This window comes from Sorex araneus, chromosome 5 (genome assembly GCF_027595985.1).
Source record: "Sorex araneus isolate mSorAra2 chromosome 5, mSorAra2.pri, whole genome shotgun sequence".
Taxonomy (NCBI): Eukaryota; Metazoa; Chordata; class Mammalia; order Eulipotyphla; family Soricidae; genus Sorex; species Sorex araneus.
Genome location: NC_073306.1, coordinates 115,972,583 through 115,987,634, shown reverse-complemented (window position 1 = coordinate 115,987,634; position 15,052 = coordinate 115,972,583). Strand labels below are relative to the sequence as shown.

Below are 15,052 nucleotides of genomic sequence, written 5' to 3'. Positions count from 1 at the left end.
GGAGCGTCCCCTGGGGCTGGGGTTCCTTAGAGTGGCTGGCTGGGCTTTCCGGCCAGAAAATCTGATTCTGCAGGTCTGCAAGAATATGCAAGTTGGGGGGGGGAGGGAGGAGGGGCGACAATGGGGGTCACCCAAAGGTGCTTGCAGCATGTGAAGCACGCGCTCAGCCAGGGAACTCTCCCTCTGACCCAAGAGCCTGCATGTGATGTAGGTATTTGGAGTTTTTGTGTTTTTTTTTTTGGGGGGGGGGCCCACCTGGATCTGGCAGGAGAAGTGAGAAGCACTGACACCCTGCCAGCCTCTCCCCGCCGATCCCGAGAAAGGAGCCCAAAGCGCCCGCTTTGCTGCGAAGAGGGAAGCTCCGCGCCCGGCGACCTCCAAAGGGCTGGCCCGGGAGCCCGAAAACTGAAAGCGAAACTCGGGCCCGCGGCGACTTTCGCTTTCGCGCACCCTGCAGGTGGCCGCGCCCGCGCCCGCGTCCATGGCCCGCACCCATGGCCCGCGACCCCGGGCGCGCCACGGAGGGCCAGGGCTCCGGCGGCCCGCGCCCCCTGCGCCTCCGCGACTGGCTGGTGGCGCAGATCGAGAGCGGGCGCTACGCGGGCTTGCGCTGGGAGGACGCGGCCAAGACCGTTTTCCGCATCCCCTGGAAGCACGCGGCCAAGCAGGACTACCGGGCGCAGCAGGACGCGGCGCTCTTCAGGGTAAGGGGGTGCGGGCCGCCGGGGACACGCTCTGGACACCGCCCTGGCCCTTCCCGACCGGGCCTGGCCCCGGGATGCCTCTGAGCACCGCTCCCCGGGTGAAATCAGACACCCCGCCACCAGCTGGCTGGGAATTCCCTCTACTCCCCGCTGAAAGCTGTTCAGGGACCCCCAGGGCCGCGCTTCCCTTGCTCAGTCCTCACTCAGTCTCTGCCCGCCCCCCCCCACTGGCTCTTGCCCACCCACATTTTAACGCGGGAACCTCTGCCCGGAGCCCTAGCAGCTGCCAGCCCGTCCACGGGCAGACACCTCCAGGACCTCAGCCGTCTCGACCTCTCACAGGCCCCTTTCCTGATTGCCGCCCGACCTCCATCTCTACCCCACCCCTGCTGCTAAGTTCTCCAGAGACTACATTTAAGGCTGGGATCAATTGTGTTTGTCTAATCGGACCCCTGGGGGTCTGAGGCTGGGGACCCTCCCTCATCCCTGCTCTCAGAACCTCCGAGTCTACCTCTCACCTCTCACCTGCTTCAGTTTCCTCTTCCCGAGTTAGTCCGTGTTTCTCAGCCTCCACCCCATCCTCTCCTCTTTCAGGGACCCTCACCCTCAAATTTCCTTCTGTGTTTCAATCCCTTAAGTCCCTATTCTGCCATGTTTCCACCACCCCAGCCTTGAGCTTCCCACACCTCCCAGCCAGGGACCTCTGGACTCTGTGCTTCAATAGCCCAACCCTCTCCCACTCAGCACAGCTCCAGACCATGCACCTCAGTTCCCCCCTCCTCACTCCTGTTTCCCCTGTGGAAGATGAGGCCCACGCGGCCCAGACCACAGAGCAGGTGCCGGGCCTGTCACTGCTGTCCCTACCTCGTCCTGATCCCTTACTGAGACCGGTAGTGCCTCCTCCAGTCCTGCAGCTTGGACCCAGTGCCACCATCACTCCCCAAAACCCCACCCCCACCCTGAAGTGCCCAGGCTTCCTGCACCCCCCCTCAGCCCCTCAGAGGGAGCCCCTCAGAGGGATCTTTCTCTTTCCCCTCAGTTTCATTTAGGCACCGTGATCTGCAATTGTTAATATTAGCTTTTCGGGTGTATAAAATGCTCCAATTCCACATCCACCCACAGTGTCAGCGTCCGTCCACCAAGGTCCCGAGGTCTCCTCCTGCCCCCACCCTGCCCCCTTGGCAGACTCGAGGTCTTACCACTGAGGAAGGACCTTGGCCGTCTGTTATGCCCTTACTCAGTTTCCTTAGGCCCCACATCTGGGAGAGCTCGTTCTGCATTGTCCCTCTCCCTCCGGATGATTTCACTCAGCCTGATACCCTCTTGTTCTGTCCATGTCGCAGCGATTTGCAAGATTCCATAGTTCTGTTTACTGGGGAGGGTCACCCAGTGGTGCTCAGGGGTTACTCCTGGCTCTGCACTCAGGAATCACTCACCCAGTGATGCTCAGGGGTTACTCCTGGCTCTGCACTCAGGAATCACTCACCCAGTGATGCTCCTGGCTCTGCACTCAGGAATTATGCCTGGTGACACTTAGGGGACTTGCCTGGCGATACTTAGGGGACCATATGGGGTGCCAGTGATCCGCTGTACTACCCCTCCAGCCCCTGCTTTCATTTTGCCCAGAGGGATTTTTTTTTTTTGCATTTTTTTTGGTCACACCCAGGAATGCACAGGGGTCACTCCTGGCTCTGCACTCAGGAATTACCCCTGGCACTGCTCAGGGGACCATATGGAATGCTGGGAATCGAACCCAGCAAGGCAAACACCCTACCCGCTGTGCTATCACTCCAGCCCTCTTGCCTTGACACTCCTCTCCTCAGGATCCTTCTGTGGATCCATTGCCCTCAGGATAAAGTCCCAACTCCTTTCCAGGACTTTAAGCCCTGCAGCAATGGCTCCTCCCTCGCCTCATCTCTCTCCACTACCCACCTCAACTTTAGACCCGGCTCCACAGTTCTTTCAGTTTCTAAATGGTTCGCATCTCTGTCCACTGCCAGACCTCGGCAACGGCGCTTCCCTCCGCCTGGAACACTTTTCCTTGCCTGGCCAACTCCCCTCAGCGTAAACAGCTGCTCCTCAGAGGAGCTGCCTGCATGCAGCCCCAACTCTGCCTCCCTCAACTCACCCCTGCTTCCTTCTGCTCCCCCCACTACCACAACTTTCCCTGGGAGTGCTAAGCATTACTCAGGGTGTACTTGGTACGTGCAGAGCATCTGGTTGCTTTTTCTCTTCCTAGAGAGAGACTTAAGTGCTGTTCAGAGGCGGGCGATATGTGGGGGCTGTCCCCCACTTCCCTCCATCTGTTTTGACCCATCCATTAACACACTACTCCCTACCTTCCAACCCCCTCAGGGACCCTGGGTCCCTAGAATAAAAATTTAGCCTGGAGGATATTCATTATCGCTTCTTCCTAAACTTTTCTCCTTACAGCCACAATAGTTCTTCTCAGAAGGGACACAGGTCCCCTCTCTGCCGCCAAGTCTCCCTGCTGTGGATGTCCCTGTGTCTGTGAGATTTCCTTTGGGATTGAAATTTCCGCTCAAAGAGACTTTCCCTTCAGGTCACCACCCAGTAGCACTTGCATGTGCCCAGCCCCGCCCATCACCAGTGTCCACATCCTGACCAGCCCTGGTCTTGGTCAACTCGGAGATGGCAGCTCCTATTTTTATCTGCATCTGTCTGACACCCGTGAGTTTGAGGACTTTCTCATGTGCTTCTACGAGTCCAGCTTTCTCTGTAAAGCACGTATTGGTTTTTTTTAACCACATCGATGTTTCTATTGAGATTTAATTCACATGCTCTACAATTCATCCTTTTGAGTTGACAGTGCAGGGTCTTAGGCTCTTCTCAAAGTCAAGCTGCTATTTCCATGCCAACACCAGAGTGGTTTTAGCACCAGAAGAAACTCAGCTTCCTGTATGGTTACTCTCCGCTCCACCCTCCCCAGCGCCGGCAATCACTAATTATTTTCTAACAATGTTCTATTTTGAAGATTTCTTGTAAATGGGATCATATAATCTGCTGCCCTTCGTGTCTGTACTGGAAACTGTTCTTGTCCTTTGTTAGGGAAATTTTTTTCTTGCAGGGCTGCGGTGAGGAATGTTCTGTTTTTTGTTGATTTGCAGAAGTCTCTGGTAGCTTCTAGATTTTGGTTTCTTGCTGATCTCAGATGCTGGTTTTTGTTTCTTTGTGGGTTTTTTACCTTTTTTTTTTTTTGCCTTGTGATTCATACCTTTGAAGTTCTATTTAAGAAGCATCCTCTCGGGGGCTGGAGAGATAGCACAGTGGCTAGGGCGTTTGCCTTGCACGCGGCCGACCCAGGTTCGAATCCCAGCATCCCATATGGTCCCCTGAGCACCGCCAGGAGTGATTCCTGAGTGAAGAGCCAGGAGTAACCTCTGTGCATTGCCGGGTGTGACCCAAAAAAAGCAAAAAAAAAAAAAAAAAAAAGAAGAAGCATCCTCTCTGCCTGTAGATTTTCCCCCTATATTGTCTCCTATCTGTTTTATAGTTCACCTCTTAGCTTCGTTTTTCTTAACCATCTGTGTCACTGGGTCAGGATTTTGTTTGATGTTTCTCTAGATAGCAAATCGCTACCATGGGTTTTTAATCTCACCATTCTCTAGCTTTTCTTTTCTTTTTCTTTTCTTTTTTTTTCTTTTTGGGTGACACCTGGCAATGCATAGGGGTTACTCCTATCTCTGCACTCAGGAATGACTCCTGGCCTGCTCAGGGGACCATATGGGACGCTGGGAATCGAACCTGGGTCAGCCGCGTGCAAGGCAAACGCCCTACCTGCTGTGCTATTGCTCCAGCCCCTCTCTCTAGCTTTTCTTGACCACAATCCATACCTTGGAATTGTAATAAACTCAGCTCTTTGCACCTGTTGTCTCCCTTTAGACTTGAGTTCCTTGGGAACAGGGACATGTCAGTAGTGTTCCCCATTCAGCCCTGAACCCCTAGCTCTGGTAATTAAGAGCAACTCCCCAGAGGACCGGGAACTAACTCAATGGACTGCAGTACATGCTTTGTATGTGGGGAACCCCAAACCCATCCCCAGCACCACACGGTTCCCCCAGGGACGGCTAGATATAGCCCCCAAAAGTTAAAATTTTCCGGAATGTGTTAGATGGACGGAAGGAGGAAGAGAGGGAAGGATATGGGGGTGCTCAGAGAAGGGTGGGCGGCAGAGCCGTCCTGCCCCTGCAGGGGTGCTGCTGCCCTCCCAGGCTGTTCCCCCCAAACGCCCCCTGCTGACCCCCCAGGCCTGGGCCATATACAAGGGCAAACATCAGGAGGGCATCGACAAGGAGGACCCCCCCGCTTGGAAGACGCGGCTCCGCTGTGCCCTCAACAAGAGCACCGACTTCCTGGAGGTGCGGGAGAGCAGCCAGCTAGACTGCGCCGAACCCTACAAGGTCTACCGGATTGTGTCGGACGGAGCCCCCCGGCCAGGTACCACTGCCCCTGCCACGCGGCCGGGCCGAGCTCACTTTGCCCCTCTGCCAGATGGGTCGTGGTGGGCTTCTGGAACCCAGAGTCCCAGGCTGGTCACTCAGCTCCTCACAGACCAACCCCATTTCCCTCCCCATTCAAGAAGGGGAAACCGAGGCCCAGAGAGAGCCGGGCGAGCCCAGGATCGTGCGGGGGTTGGGAGGGACTCGTGTCTGGGATCAGACTAGTGGAGAGGATTCTCTCTCAGCACCCAGAAGGCAACCGGGTCACTCTACTCCACCCAGATCCCCAGGATTTTGCTCCCCTTGAAAAGAAGGGCCATTTCCGGAGCCAGCAGGCGCCCCCTGGAGAAGTGACGACCGGGCTGGGCCGTGGTACAGAAAAGGTCAGCGTGTCCCCACCTTCCAGCCCCTGGGTCCCTGACGCTCAGTGCCCTCACCCCGATGGCCTGTCTGATCTCGGCAGGCTCCCCTCACTCCCCTCACCCCACTCCCCGTCACTGTCCTTGTCCTGGGCAGCTGCTTCCTCTCCCCCCTGTGCTCGCACCTCCGTCGCCTGCCGCTCTCTCTGCCCACGTCTCCATCCGCGTCCACCGCTTTCCTCTACTCTGAGCAGTTCTGGCCCTACCGCGCAGTCCCTGCCATGCCCATCTCACTCCTGCCATCGCTCCACCACCTCCCTCTGCCGACACCCCCCTCGCCGCCACCTCCTCAGCCCCATCTCCTCTCACCCGCATCTCTGTCCCCGTCATCGCCCGGGGCCCATCCGCCGTCCCTGGGGCCCCTCCGCCGCCATCCCAGTGCTGGTCCCGTGGCTCCTGTCTCCAGCGCCTCCCGCCCTGCTCCCTGTAAGCCTCGGTCTGGCCCATCACCTTCAGTGGGTCTTCAACTCTCTTATCCCCTGCTTAGGGGACAGGAGCCAGACACCCCAAAGTCTTGCTCAACCCCAGCCACCCCAGAGGGACAGCCTGGGGACGTCCGTGCCCACAGTCTCACTCTCCCACCCTCGGGACCCCCACGACCGTCTCCCCCGGCGCCCAGGATGGCTGTGAAGCAGCCACCGAGAAGGACAAGGAGCCGCACCCCCGATGGGCCCAGAGGGGCTCCCTGCCACCGGCTGCCCTGGCCCCGGATCCTTTGGCTGACCACAGTAAGGACGAGGACGGGGCTCCCCCTCACCTCTCATGGCACGACCTGGCGGTAGGGCTGCAGGCCCAGGGTGAGGCGGGCCACACTGCTTCTGCTTTGTCCCCAGGGTACCAGGCGCAGGACCTCTCTCTCCCCTGGACACCCTCACCCTGGCAGGACTTTGGCCACCCTGGTAAGGAGATGGAGCCCCTGCCCGCTGACCATGCACAGAGCCGGGGAGAGACAGGGCAGGAGCCAGACCCGCAGTGACCACAGCTGACACTCGCTGGGGGTGCGAGGCGCCCACGCCCCTGCAGGACCTACTGCCTGTCACAGGTGGGGGACCCCTGAGGGCCCGTGAGAGGTTGGGATGCGAAGTCCATGGCCCTCACCGCCGTAACCCCTGCTGGCACCTCGCCTGAGGGTCCTGCCTGGTGGTCACTGTTTCCACAGGGTTGAATATTTGCGGGTGGGCACTTAATTGTGGACTCCCAGAAGCTGAGGCGGGAGGGCTTCGCTCGTGCCCCACAGTACAGGTGACCCCGACCTGTGCTAAGCCCAACTCCCAGTTGTTTCTGCCGAAAGTGACTTATTTATCAGTACTCTCCCAGTACCACCACCTCCATCCACTATTCCTGCCACCACCGCCACTGCTCCCACCACCACGGCTCTTCCCTCTACCACACCATTGCTGCCACAAGACCACCCCCTCCGCCACAGCCACCACCGCTACTCTACTACCACCGCTACTCTACTACCACCACTACTCACTATCACCGCTACTCTACTACTATGACTGCTACTCTACTACCACCACCACTACTCTACTACCACTGCTACTCTACTACCACCACCGCTACCCTACTACCACCACTGCTACTCTACTACCACCACTACTCTACTATCACCGCTACTCTACTACTATGACTGCTACTCTACTACCACCACCGCTACTCTACTACCACCACCGCTACTCTACTACCACCGCTACCCTACTACCACTGCTACTCTACTACTATGACTGCTACTCTACTAGCACCACCACTACTCTACTACTACCACCGCTACTCTACTACCACCACCGCTAGTCTACTACCACCGCTACCCTACTACCACTGCTACTCTACTATTATGACTGCTACTCTACTAGCACCACCGCTACTCTACTACTACCACCGCTACTCTACTACCACCACCGCTAGTCTACTACCACCGCTACCCTACTACCACTGCTACTCTACTACTATGACTGCTACTCTACTAGCACCACCGCTACTCTACTACTACCACCGCTACTCTACTACCACCACCGCTAGTCTACTACCACCGCTACCCTACTACCACTGCTACTCTACTACTATGACTGCTACTCTACTAGCACCACCGCTACTCTACTACTACCACTGCTACTCTACTACCACCGCCGCTACTCTACTACCACTGCTACTCTACTACTATGACTGCTACTCTACTACCACCACCGCTACTCTACTACCACCACCGCTAGTCTACTACCACCACTACCCTACTACCACTGCTACTCTACTACTATGACTGCTACTTTACTACCACCACCGCTACTCTACTACCACCGCTATTCTACTACCACCACCGCTACTCTACTACCACTGCTACTCTACTACTATGACTGCTACTCTACTACTACCACCACTACTCTACTACTACCACTGCTACTCTACTACCACCACTGCTACTCTACTACCACCACCGCTACTCTACTACTATGACTGCTACTCTACTACTATGACTGCTACTCTACTACTACCACCACTACTCTACTACCACCATCACTACTCTACTCCTGCCACTGCTGCTACTCTACTACCACTGCTACTCTACTACTACCACTACTGCTACTCTACTACTACCACTACCGCTACTCTACAACCACCACCACCGCTATTCTACTACTACCACTGCTACTCTACTACCACCACCACTACTCTACTACTACCACTGCTGCTACTCTACAACTATACTACCGCTACTCTACTACTACCACCACCACTAGTCTACTGCTACTCTACTACAACCAGCACTTACTACCACCACTGCTACCTTTACCACTGCCACCGCTACTCTACTACTACCACTATTTACTACCACCACTGCTACTATCACCATTGCTTCTGCTTCCTCTTCTGGTATTGCTACCACCACAACACTACTCCCATCAGTACTACTGCCACCGCCACATCACCACCATGCTCGCCACTTTTACTACAGCCACTGCTGCTGCCACCACCACTCCCTTACTCTCACCGCTGTTGCCACCACCACTGTCCTGACTATCGCTGCTGCTGTACGCAGAGTTGCTACGCCTTCCCGGGAGGCACACCTGGGCCCCTCTGCAGGGCCGGGGAGGGGCGGGGAGGTCTCAGGCGCCCCCTTCCTTTGTCAGACTGCTGGCTGCGCGTGCAGCTGTTCTACGGCGCGGAGCTGGTGCGGGCAGCCACGGTGCGCACGGCCGAGGGCTGCCACCTGTGCCCCCGGGCCACCGTGGGATCTGCCGAGCACCTGCTGGGGTGGCCCCGGCACGTGGCGCAGTTTCGCTTCCCAGAGCCCCCGCCCGGCACCCTCGTGCTGCGGCGCCTGCTGCCACACCTGGAGCGCGGCGTGCTGCTGTGGGTGCTGCCCGAGGGGGTCTTCGCCAAGCGCCTGTGCCAGGGCCGCGTGTACTGGAGCGGCCCGCTCGCCCCGCACCGCACGCGGCCCAACAAGCTGGAGCGAGAGCGCACCTGCCAGCTGCTGGACACACGCCGCTTCCTCGCGGGTGAGGCCACGGGGGCCCCGCGGCTGGGCGGGGGGGGGGGAGCTGGCAGAGGAGAGGGGCCCGTGAGATGTGGGTGCAGGGACGCGGGCTCGGGATGCTTGGGATAGACGTGGACCTCGACTGGACTCCGGGGCCCAGGGCTGGGAACCGTCCAGGCCAGGGGCATCGAGAAGTGAGCGGGAGTCGGGGCTCTGGGGCTGGACACGGGCACCTGTGCAGGCTGAGAAACCTACGGGTCAGGCACGAGCAATGCATGCCACTGCCAGGCACAGAGAGTGGCAGGAGGTATGGGGTGGGCATAAGGGAGTGGCCAGGGGTAGAGGGGCACGGGACGTGCTGAGGGAGGCTAAAACATGGGCATGAGGCAGGCATCAGGATGGCAAGAAGGTGCAAGGCCTGGGCACACAGGGGGGGCGTGGGATTACAGGACATGGGCTTGGGTTATGAGCACAAGGTGGGCACTGGGGCACATGGGATGCCCATCAGGGTCCAGCGCCGGCTGTCTCGTGCCATAGAACTGCGTGCCCACTTGCTGGAAGGTTGCCCGGAGCCTGAATACAAGATCCGACTGTGCTTTGGGGAGGAGTATCCGGGGCCCCCAGGCCAGCCTGAGGAGCGGCTAATCATGGCTCACGTGAGTCAGCCCCACTCTAGCTGCTGACTGCATGTGCTGGCCCCCGTCAGACTGTCCCTCACAGTCCCCAGCCCAACCCCTGACACAATGTCCCTCATGGTCCCCGGCCCAGCCCCTGTCAGACTGTGTCCCTCATGTCCCCGGCCTAGCCCCTGTCACACTGTCCCTCATGTCCCCGGCCCAGCCCCTGTCACACTGTCCCTCATGTCCCCGGCCCAGCCCCTGTCACACTGTCCCTCACGGTCCCCGGCCCAGCCCCTGTCACTGTCCCTCACACTCCCTGGCCCAGCCCTGCCCGGCTGGCAGGTTCAGTTCAGAAGGCTGCACATAAAGTGTCTTGGGGGCTTCAGTTTCCACAGGAAGCTCAGGGTGGGTGCAGGGGTGGATGCCACAGATGGTTGGCTCACTGCCTGCACCCACAGGTGGAACCCCTCTTCGCCCGAGAACTCCTCCTTCGCTCCAAGGGTCTGAACCCTGCGGCCCCGGGTCTCCCGCTGAGTCCGCCTGAAGAGCTGCTTCCGCCTCTCAGACTGTCCTTCACGGTTCCCCAGCCCAGCGCAGCCCCTGTCCCTCAGGTCTGCCCCACACAGCGGGCCGCTGACGCCACCTGCAGCCCTGCCCACACCGTGCCAGTGACCAGGGAACCCCGCACCACACAAGGCCCGGGTCGGGGGGACAGTGGAAGCCCCCACCTTTGACAGCTCAGCAGCGGGTAGACTGGCCCTGGGCCCGGGCCCGGCTCCTCAGGCGGAAACGGCAGCTCCACGGGAGGTGCCGGGAACGGCTGGTGAGGAACAAGACTGTCTCTGGAGGCCTCGCGGGGCGCCCCGGTCTTCGGCTGCTGCACAGACAAGCACGGCCCGCAGATGTGGAAAGGTTGGAGAACGCCACCTCGCTCATGCCTTTCCTGCCCGTGACCACATCTACTGAATAACAAACTGGGGGCTCACTCTTGACTGTGGCTTCACCCAAAATTCAGTACCACAGACGGCAGCAAGTTCAAGCCGCCTTCAGCAGTTAGTCAGATCCTCAGGACTGTTTGGAGGGGCCACCTACTGGCAGAGAAGCTGGGGGCTCCGGGTGTCCAGAGCCTCCATCCCACCTCTCACAAGTCTCTCCTCTTTGACACCAGACGACTTGAGGACCAGAGAGATAGCACAACGGGCTCGGGTAGGGCGTTTACCTAGCATGTGACCGGCCTGGGTTTGATCCCTTGCTCCCGGGCCCCACAAACAGCAATTCCTGAGTACAGAGCCAGGAGTAATCTCTGAGCATCGCCAAGTATGGCCCCAAGACCAAACCAACAAACAGAAGACTTAAACTCAGAACGAGAATGTGACCTTCGGTGCCTGCCCAGACCGTCTTTGGAGAAACTGACGGAGACCCTCAAACCCCCAAACTGAACATGACCCTCATAGCCCTGAGCAACATTGAGTTGCCCAAACTGAGCACTGAGGGTCCCCACTTTCAGGCCAAACATTGTCAGGAGTGATCCTGGGTATCACTTTCCTCCAGCACTTCGGGGTACCCCATTAGAAATACCGGGCCAGTGGGGCTGGAGCAATAGCACAGTGGGTAGGGCATTTGCCTTGCACGAAGTCGACCCGGATTTGATTCCCAGCATCCCATATGGTCCCCCAAGCAACGCCAGGAATAATTCCTGAGTGCATGAGCCAGGAGTAACCCCTGTGCATTGCTGGGTGTGACCCAAAAACAGCAAAAAAAAGAAGAAAGAAAGAAAGAAAGAAAGAAAGAAAGAAAGAAAGAAAGAAAGAAAGAAAGAAAGAAAGAAAGAAAGAAAGAAAGAAAGAAAGAAAGAAAGAAAGAAAGAAAGACAGGGCCAGAGAGATAGTACAGCAGGCAGGGCATTTGCCTTGCATGTGCCCAACCAGGGTTCAATCTCCAGTGACCAGTATGGTTCCTCCCCTCTTCCCGAACTCCAAGGAGTAATTCCTGAATGCAGAGCCAGGAGTAAGCCCTGAGCATAGCCTCAGGTGTTTTAAGCTGGAGCAATAGATCGTACAGTGGGTGGGGTATTTACTTTGATGTGGCCAACTCAGGTTCAATCCCCTTCCCCACATACGGGCACCCCCCCAGCAATGCCAAGAGTAATTCCTGAGCACAGAGAAAGAAGTAACACCTAAACATTGTTGGGTGTGGCCCCCCCAAAAAAACAAAAATAAAATAAAGATAACTCAGGTGACAACCTAATAACTTTTCTCAGCCTTTTTTTAAATTGGGGAGTGTTGATCCAACAAAAGATGCAGCTCAATTGAATCTCAAATTTTTTTTTTTTTTTTGCTTTTTTGGGTCACACCTGGCAATGCACAGGGGTTACTCCTGGCTCTGCACTCAGGAATTACCCCTGGCCGTGCTCAGGGGACCATATGGGATGCTGGGATTTGAACCCGGGTCGGCCGCGTGCAAGGCAAACGCCCTACCCGCTGTGCTATCGCTCCAGCCCCTGAATCTCAAAATTTTTTAATGCATTCAGCAAATATTTATTGAGCATCTATTCTGTTCCAATCTAGTATTGGACTGGTGGAGCAGAGCAAGGGTCCTTACTCCCTTGGGGCTCACAGTCATTTTTCCAGTGTGTGTGTGTGGGGGGGGGGCTGTTCCACCCCTACTCCTCACAGAAGGGGGTGGTGTAAAGAAGGAAGAGGATTCAGCTTCAAATCCTGGTGCTGTGACTCATGAGCACTGTCTCCTCTGTGCTTCTCGAATAAGCCGGCTCTCTGGTGGGTCAAAGGCATCCCAAGGGGCATGCGGGAAGCTGGTCTGCAGGGAGTGGCAACACTTGGCACCCGGCCAGCGTGCCCCCTCGTGGGCGGGAGAGGCTGGAGAGGCTGAGCCTCTGTCAGAAGGCCCAGCTGTGCCGGGGGGGGGGGGTGGTCCCCCATCCCGAGGCTGCAGCCTGTAGAGATGGGCTCCCACCCCCCAGTCCAGAGCCACAGCCTTACCCCGCTCTTCTCTGTGTACAGCTCCCCAGGGCATCTCTTTATGTGAGGGAGCCTGGTGCTCCCTGCCATGGCCCAGAGAGCCGAGGGGGTCCCCGTGTCCACTTTCAGGAAGGGAAAACTGGGGCTCACTCCAAGACCGGGACTTGCAAAGCTGCTGATGTCTGCACGGGTGGCTGCCCTCCCCCCACAGGACACTAGAGGGCGCTGGGGCTCGGCAGAAAGGGTCAGGAAGGCTTCCTGACCGCCAGGCGGCCGGCCCGCCAACACCCCGCTGCCAGCAGGCCTGGGAATAGGGTGGCCTGCCCACTCTGCCCCGTGCGAGAAGACGGGGAGCCAGCGGGGCCTTGAGAGGCCCGGGGGCTCTCGTTCTCTCCGACTCTGCCTCCTTCCCCGTTGTGCGTCTCTGTGCTCTCTGGCCCATCTGTGTGTCGGTGATTCTAACCTTCTGTATACTACTTCTCTGCACGGCTCTCAATTGCTCCCTCTGCTGTGCGTGTGCGTGTGCGTGTGCGTGTGCGTGTGTGTGCGTGTGTGTGTGTGTGTGTTTCCTGTCTTGCATGCCTCGACCTCAGCTTGCTTTTCGCTCCCTCTTTTTATGTCTCTGCCTCTATTCCCTCTGCCCTCTCTCTCTCCCTCTCTCTCTCCTCTCCCCCCTCCCCTCTCTCTCCGCCCTGTCTATTTTCTGTCCCGTCTCTGTCCCACTGCCTCACGTCCTGTCCCTCCCCAGCCACCAGCCCATGAGGCGTGAGGGCTGGGGGTCTCCGTCCCTGCCCTCCCCTCTCCTCACCCCTGGCGGCCGCTCTCGGTCACCCCATCCAGGCCTCTCCTGCCCGCCCCTCCTGGGCCCTGAGGGAGGGGGCGAGGGAGGAAAGGGAGGGCAGCTGAGTGGGGCCCACCCCTTTTTGCCTTTCCAGGCGGGGAGGCTGGGCCAGTGGGCCTTTTAACCAGCCCGGGCAGTTGTGCCGGCCGCCAGCTCTGGACGCCCTGCCCGGTCCCTGTGGTCCCAGCCGCCGCAGCCCAGCCCGCCCGCCCGGCCAGCATGCAGCAGCCGCCCCCGCCCGGGCCCCTGGCCCCCGCGGCCGAACCCACCAAGCCTCCCTACAGCTACATCGCCCTGATCGCCATGGCCATCCAGAGCTCCCCAGGCCAGCGGGCCACGCTCAGCGGCATCTACCGCTACATCATGGGCCGCTTTGCCTTCTACCGCCACAACCGGCCCGGCTGGCAGAACAGCATCCGCCACAACCTGTCCCTCAACGAGTGCTTCGTCAAGGTGCCCCGTGACGACCGGAAGCCTGGCAAAGGCAGCTACTGGACGCTGGACCCCGACTGCCATGACATGTTCGAGCACGGCAGCTTCCTGCGCCGTCGTCGCCGCTTCACCCGGCGGGCGGGCACCGAGGGCACCAGGGGCCCTGCCAAGGCGCGCCGAGGAGCCCTGAGAGCCGGCAGCCAGGATGCGGGCGCCCCCAGCACCGCGACAGGAAGGCAGTGCCCCTTCCCGCGGGAGCTGCCCGAGCCCAAAGGCCTCAGCTTCGGGGGCCTGGTGGGGGCCCTGCCAGGCCCCCTGTGCCCAGCCGCCACTGACAGCAGGTCTCGGCCTCTGGCGGAGCCCAAGGAGATGCCCACCCCCAAGTCTGCAGGCCCCGGGGAGCTCACCGTGGGCACCTCGCCGTCCCCCTGCCCAGCGTTCGGCTTTCCCGCGGGCTTTTCCGAGGCTGAGGGTTTCGGCAAGACCCCCACGCCCGTCTTGGGCCCTGACACGGGCATTGCAAGCAGCTACCAGTGCCGGCTGCAGACGCTGAACTTCTGCGTGGGAAGCGACTCGGGCCTGGAGCACCTCTTGGCCTCAGCAGCCCCCTCCCCGGCGCCCCCCACCCCGCCGGCCTCACTCCGAGCCCCACTGCCCCTGCCAGCCGACCCCAAAGAATCCTGGGTGGCCGGCGGCTTCCCTGTCCAGGGAGGCTCTGGCTACCCGTTGGGGCTGACGCCCTGCCTCTACCGGACACCAGGAATGTTCTTCTTTGAATGAAGCCGGCCTGGCCCGGAGCAGCTCCCGCCGGGTCGCACCTGACTCGGGGATCTGGGCAGCCCTCCGAGGACCTCTCCCTGGCGAGCCGACGGCCCTGGGACAAGAAGCCAAGACTGGAGGGGCGACTTGGGGGTGAGGGGGTGCGGGGCCCCTGGCAGTTTGCTTTGTGCCCTCAGGGCCAATAAAGGTGATGTGATGCTCAGGGTCAACTCGCTGGCTGATTGGGGGCTCTCAGTGGTGGGGGCGGCGGGGTGCAGGTTCAGGGGACTCAGATGCAAGTGTCCCTCATGATCCCTTCTCCAACTGGGGACTTCCTGGGGAGTTTCCCAAGGAGACAGAG

General features: G+C 59.1%; 2 protein-coding genes across 3 annotated transcripts; both read left to right on the top strand.

Annotated features, from left to right (window-relative positions):
* Window positions 1–152: 152 nt before the first annotated feature.
* Window positions 153–11,968, top strand: LOC101558882 (interferon regulatory factor 4). Of its 2 annotated transcripts, XM_055139420.1 has the most exons (9): window positions 153–207; window positions 299–704; window positions 4,973–5,162; window positions 5,447–5,547; window positions 6,071–6,311; window positions 6,417–6,482; window positions 8,712–9,083; window positions 9,599–9,717; window positions 10,140–11,968. In XM_055139420.1, the coding sequence occupies exons 2-9, from the start codon at window positions 495–497 to the stop codon at window positions 10,413–10,415; spliced, it is 1,575 nt and encodes a 524-aa protein (XP_054995395.1). In that variant the 5' UTR covers window positions 153–207; window positions 299–494; the 3' UTR covers window positions 10,416–11,968. The 2 variants fall into 2 exon arrangements, with proteins under 2 accessions (XP_054995395.1, XP_054995396.1); XM_055139421.1 differs by lacking the exon at window positions 153–207 and having other exon boundaries at window positions 235–704; window positions 6,078–6,311; window positions 10,140–10,278.
* A 229-nt stretch (window positions 11,969–12,197) lies between these two features.
* FOXS1 (forkhead box S1) lies at window positions 12,198–14,823 on the top strand. The gene has a single exon (XM_004612589.2). The coding sequence runs from the start codon at window positions 13,720–13,722 to the stop codon at window positions 14,710–14,712; it is 993 nt and encodes a 330-aa protein (XP_004612646.2). The 5' UTR covers window positions 12,198–13,719; the 3' UTR covers window positions 14,713–14,823.
* Window positions 14,824–15,052: the final 229 nt, after the last annotated feature.

Coding starts and splice junctions, on each gene's coding strand:
- LOC101558882 (XM_055139420.1), top strand. CDS start 495: ATGGCCCGCGACCCCGGGCGCGCCACGGAGGGCCAGGGCTCCGGCGGC. Junction 705..4,972: donor AGGACGCGGCGCTCTTCAGG/GTAAGGGGGTGC, acceptor CTGACCCCCCAG/GCCTGGGCCATATACAAGGG. Junction 9,718..10,139: donor AGCGGCTAATCATGGCTCAC/GTGAGTCAGCCC, acceptor CTGCACCCACAG/GTGGAACCCCTCTTCGCCCG.
- FOXS1 (XM_004612589.2), top strand. CDS start 13,720: ATGCAGCAGCCGCCCCCGCCCGGGCCCCTGGCCCCCGCGGCCGAACCC.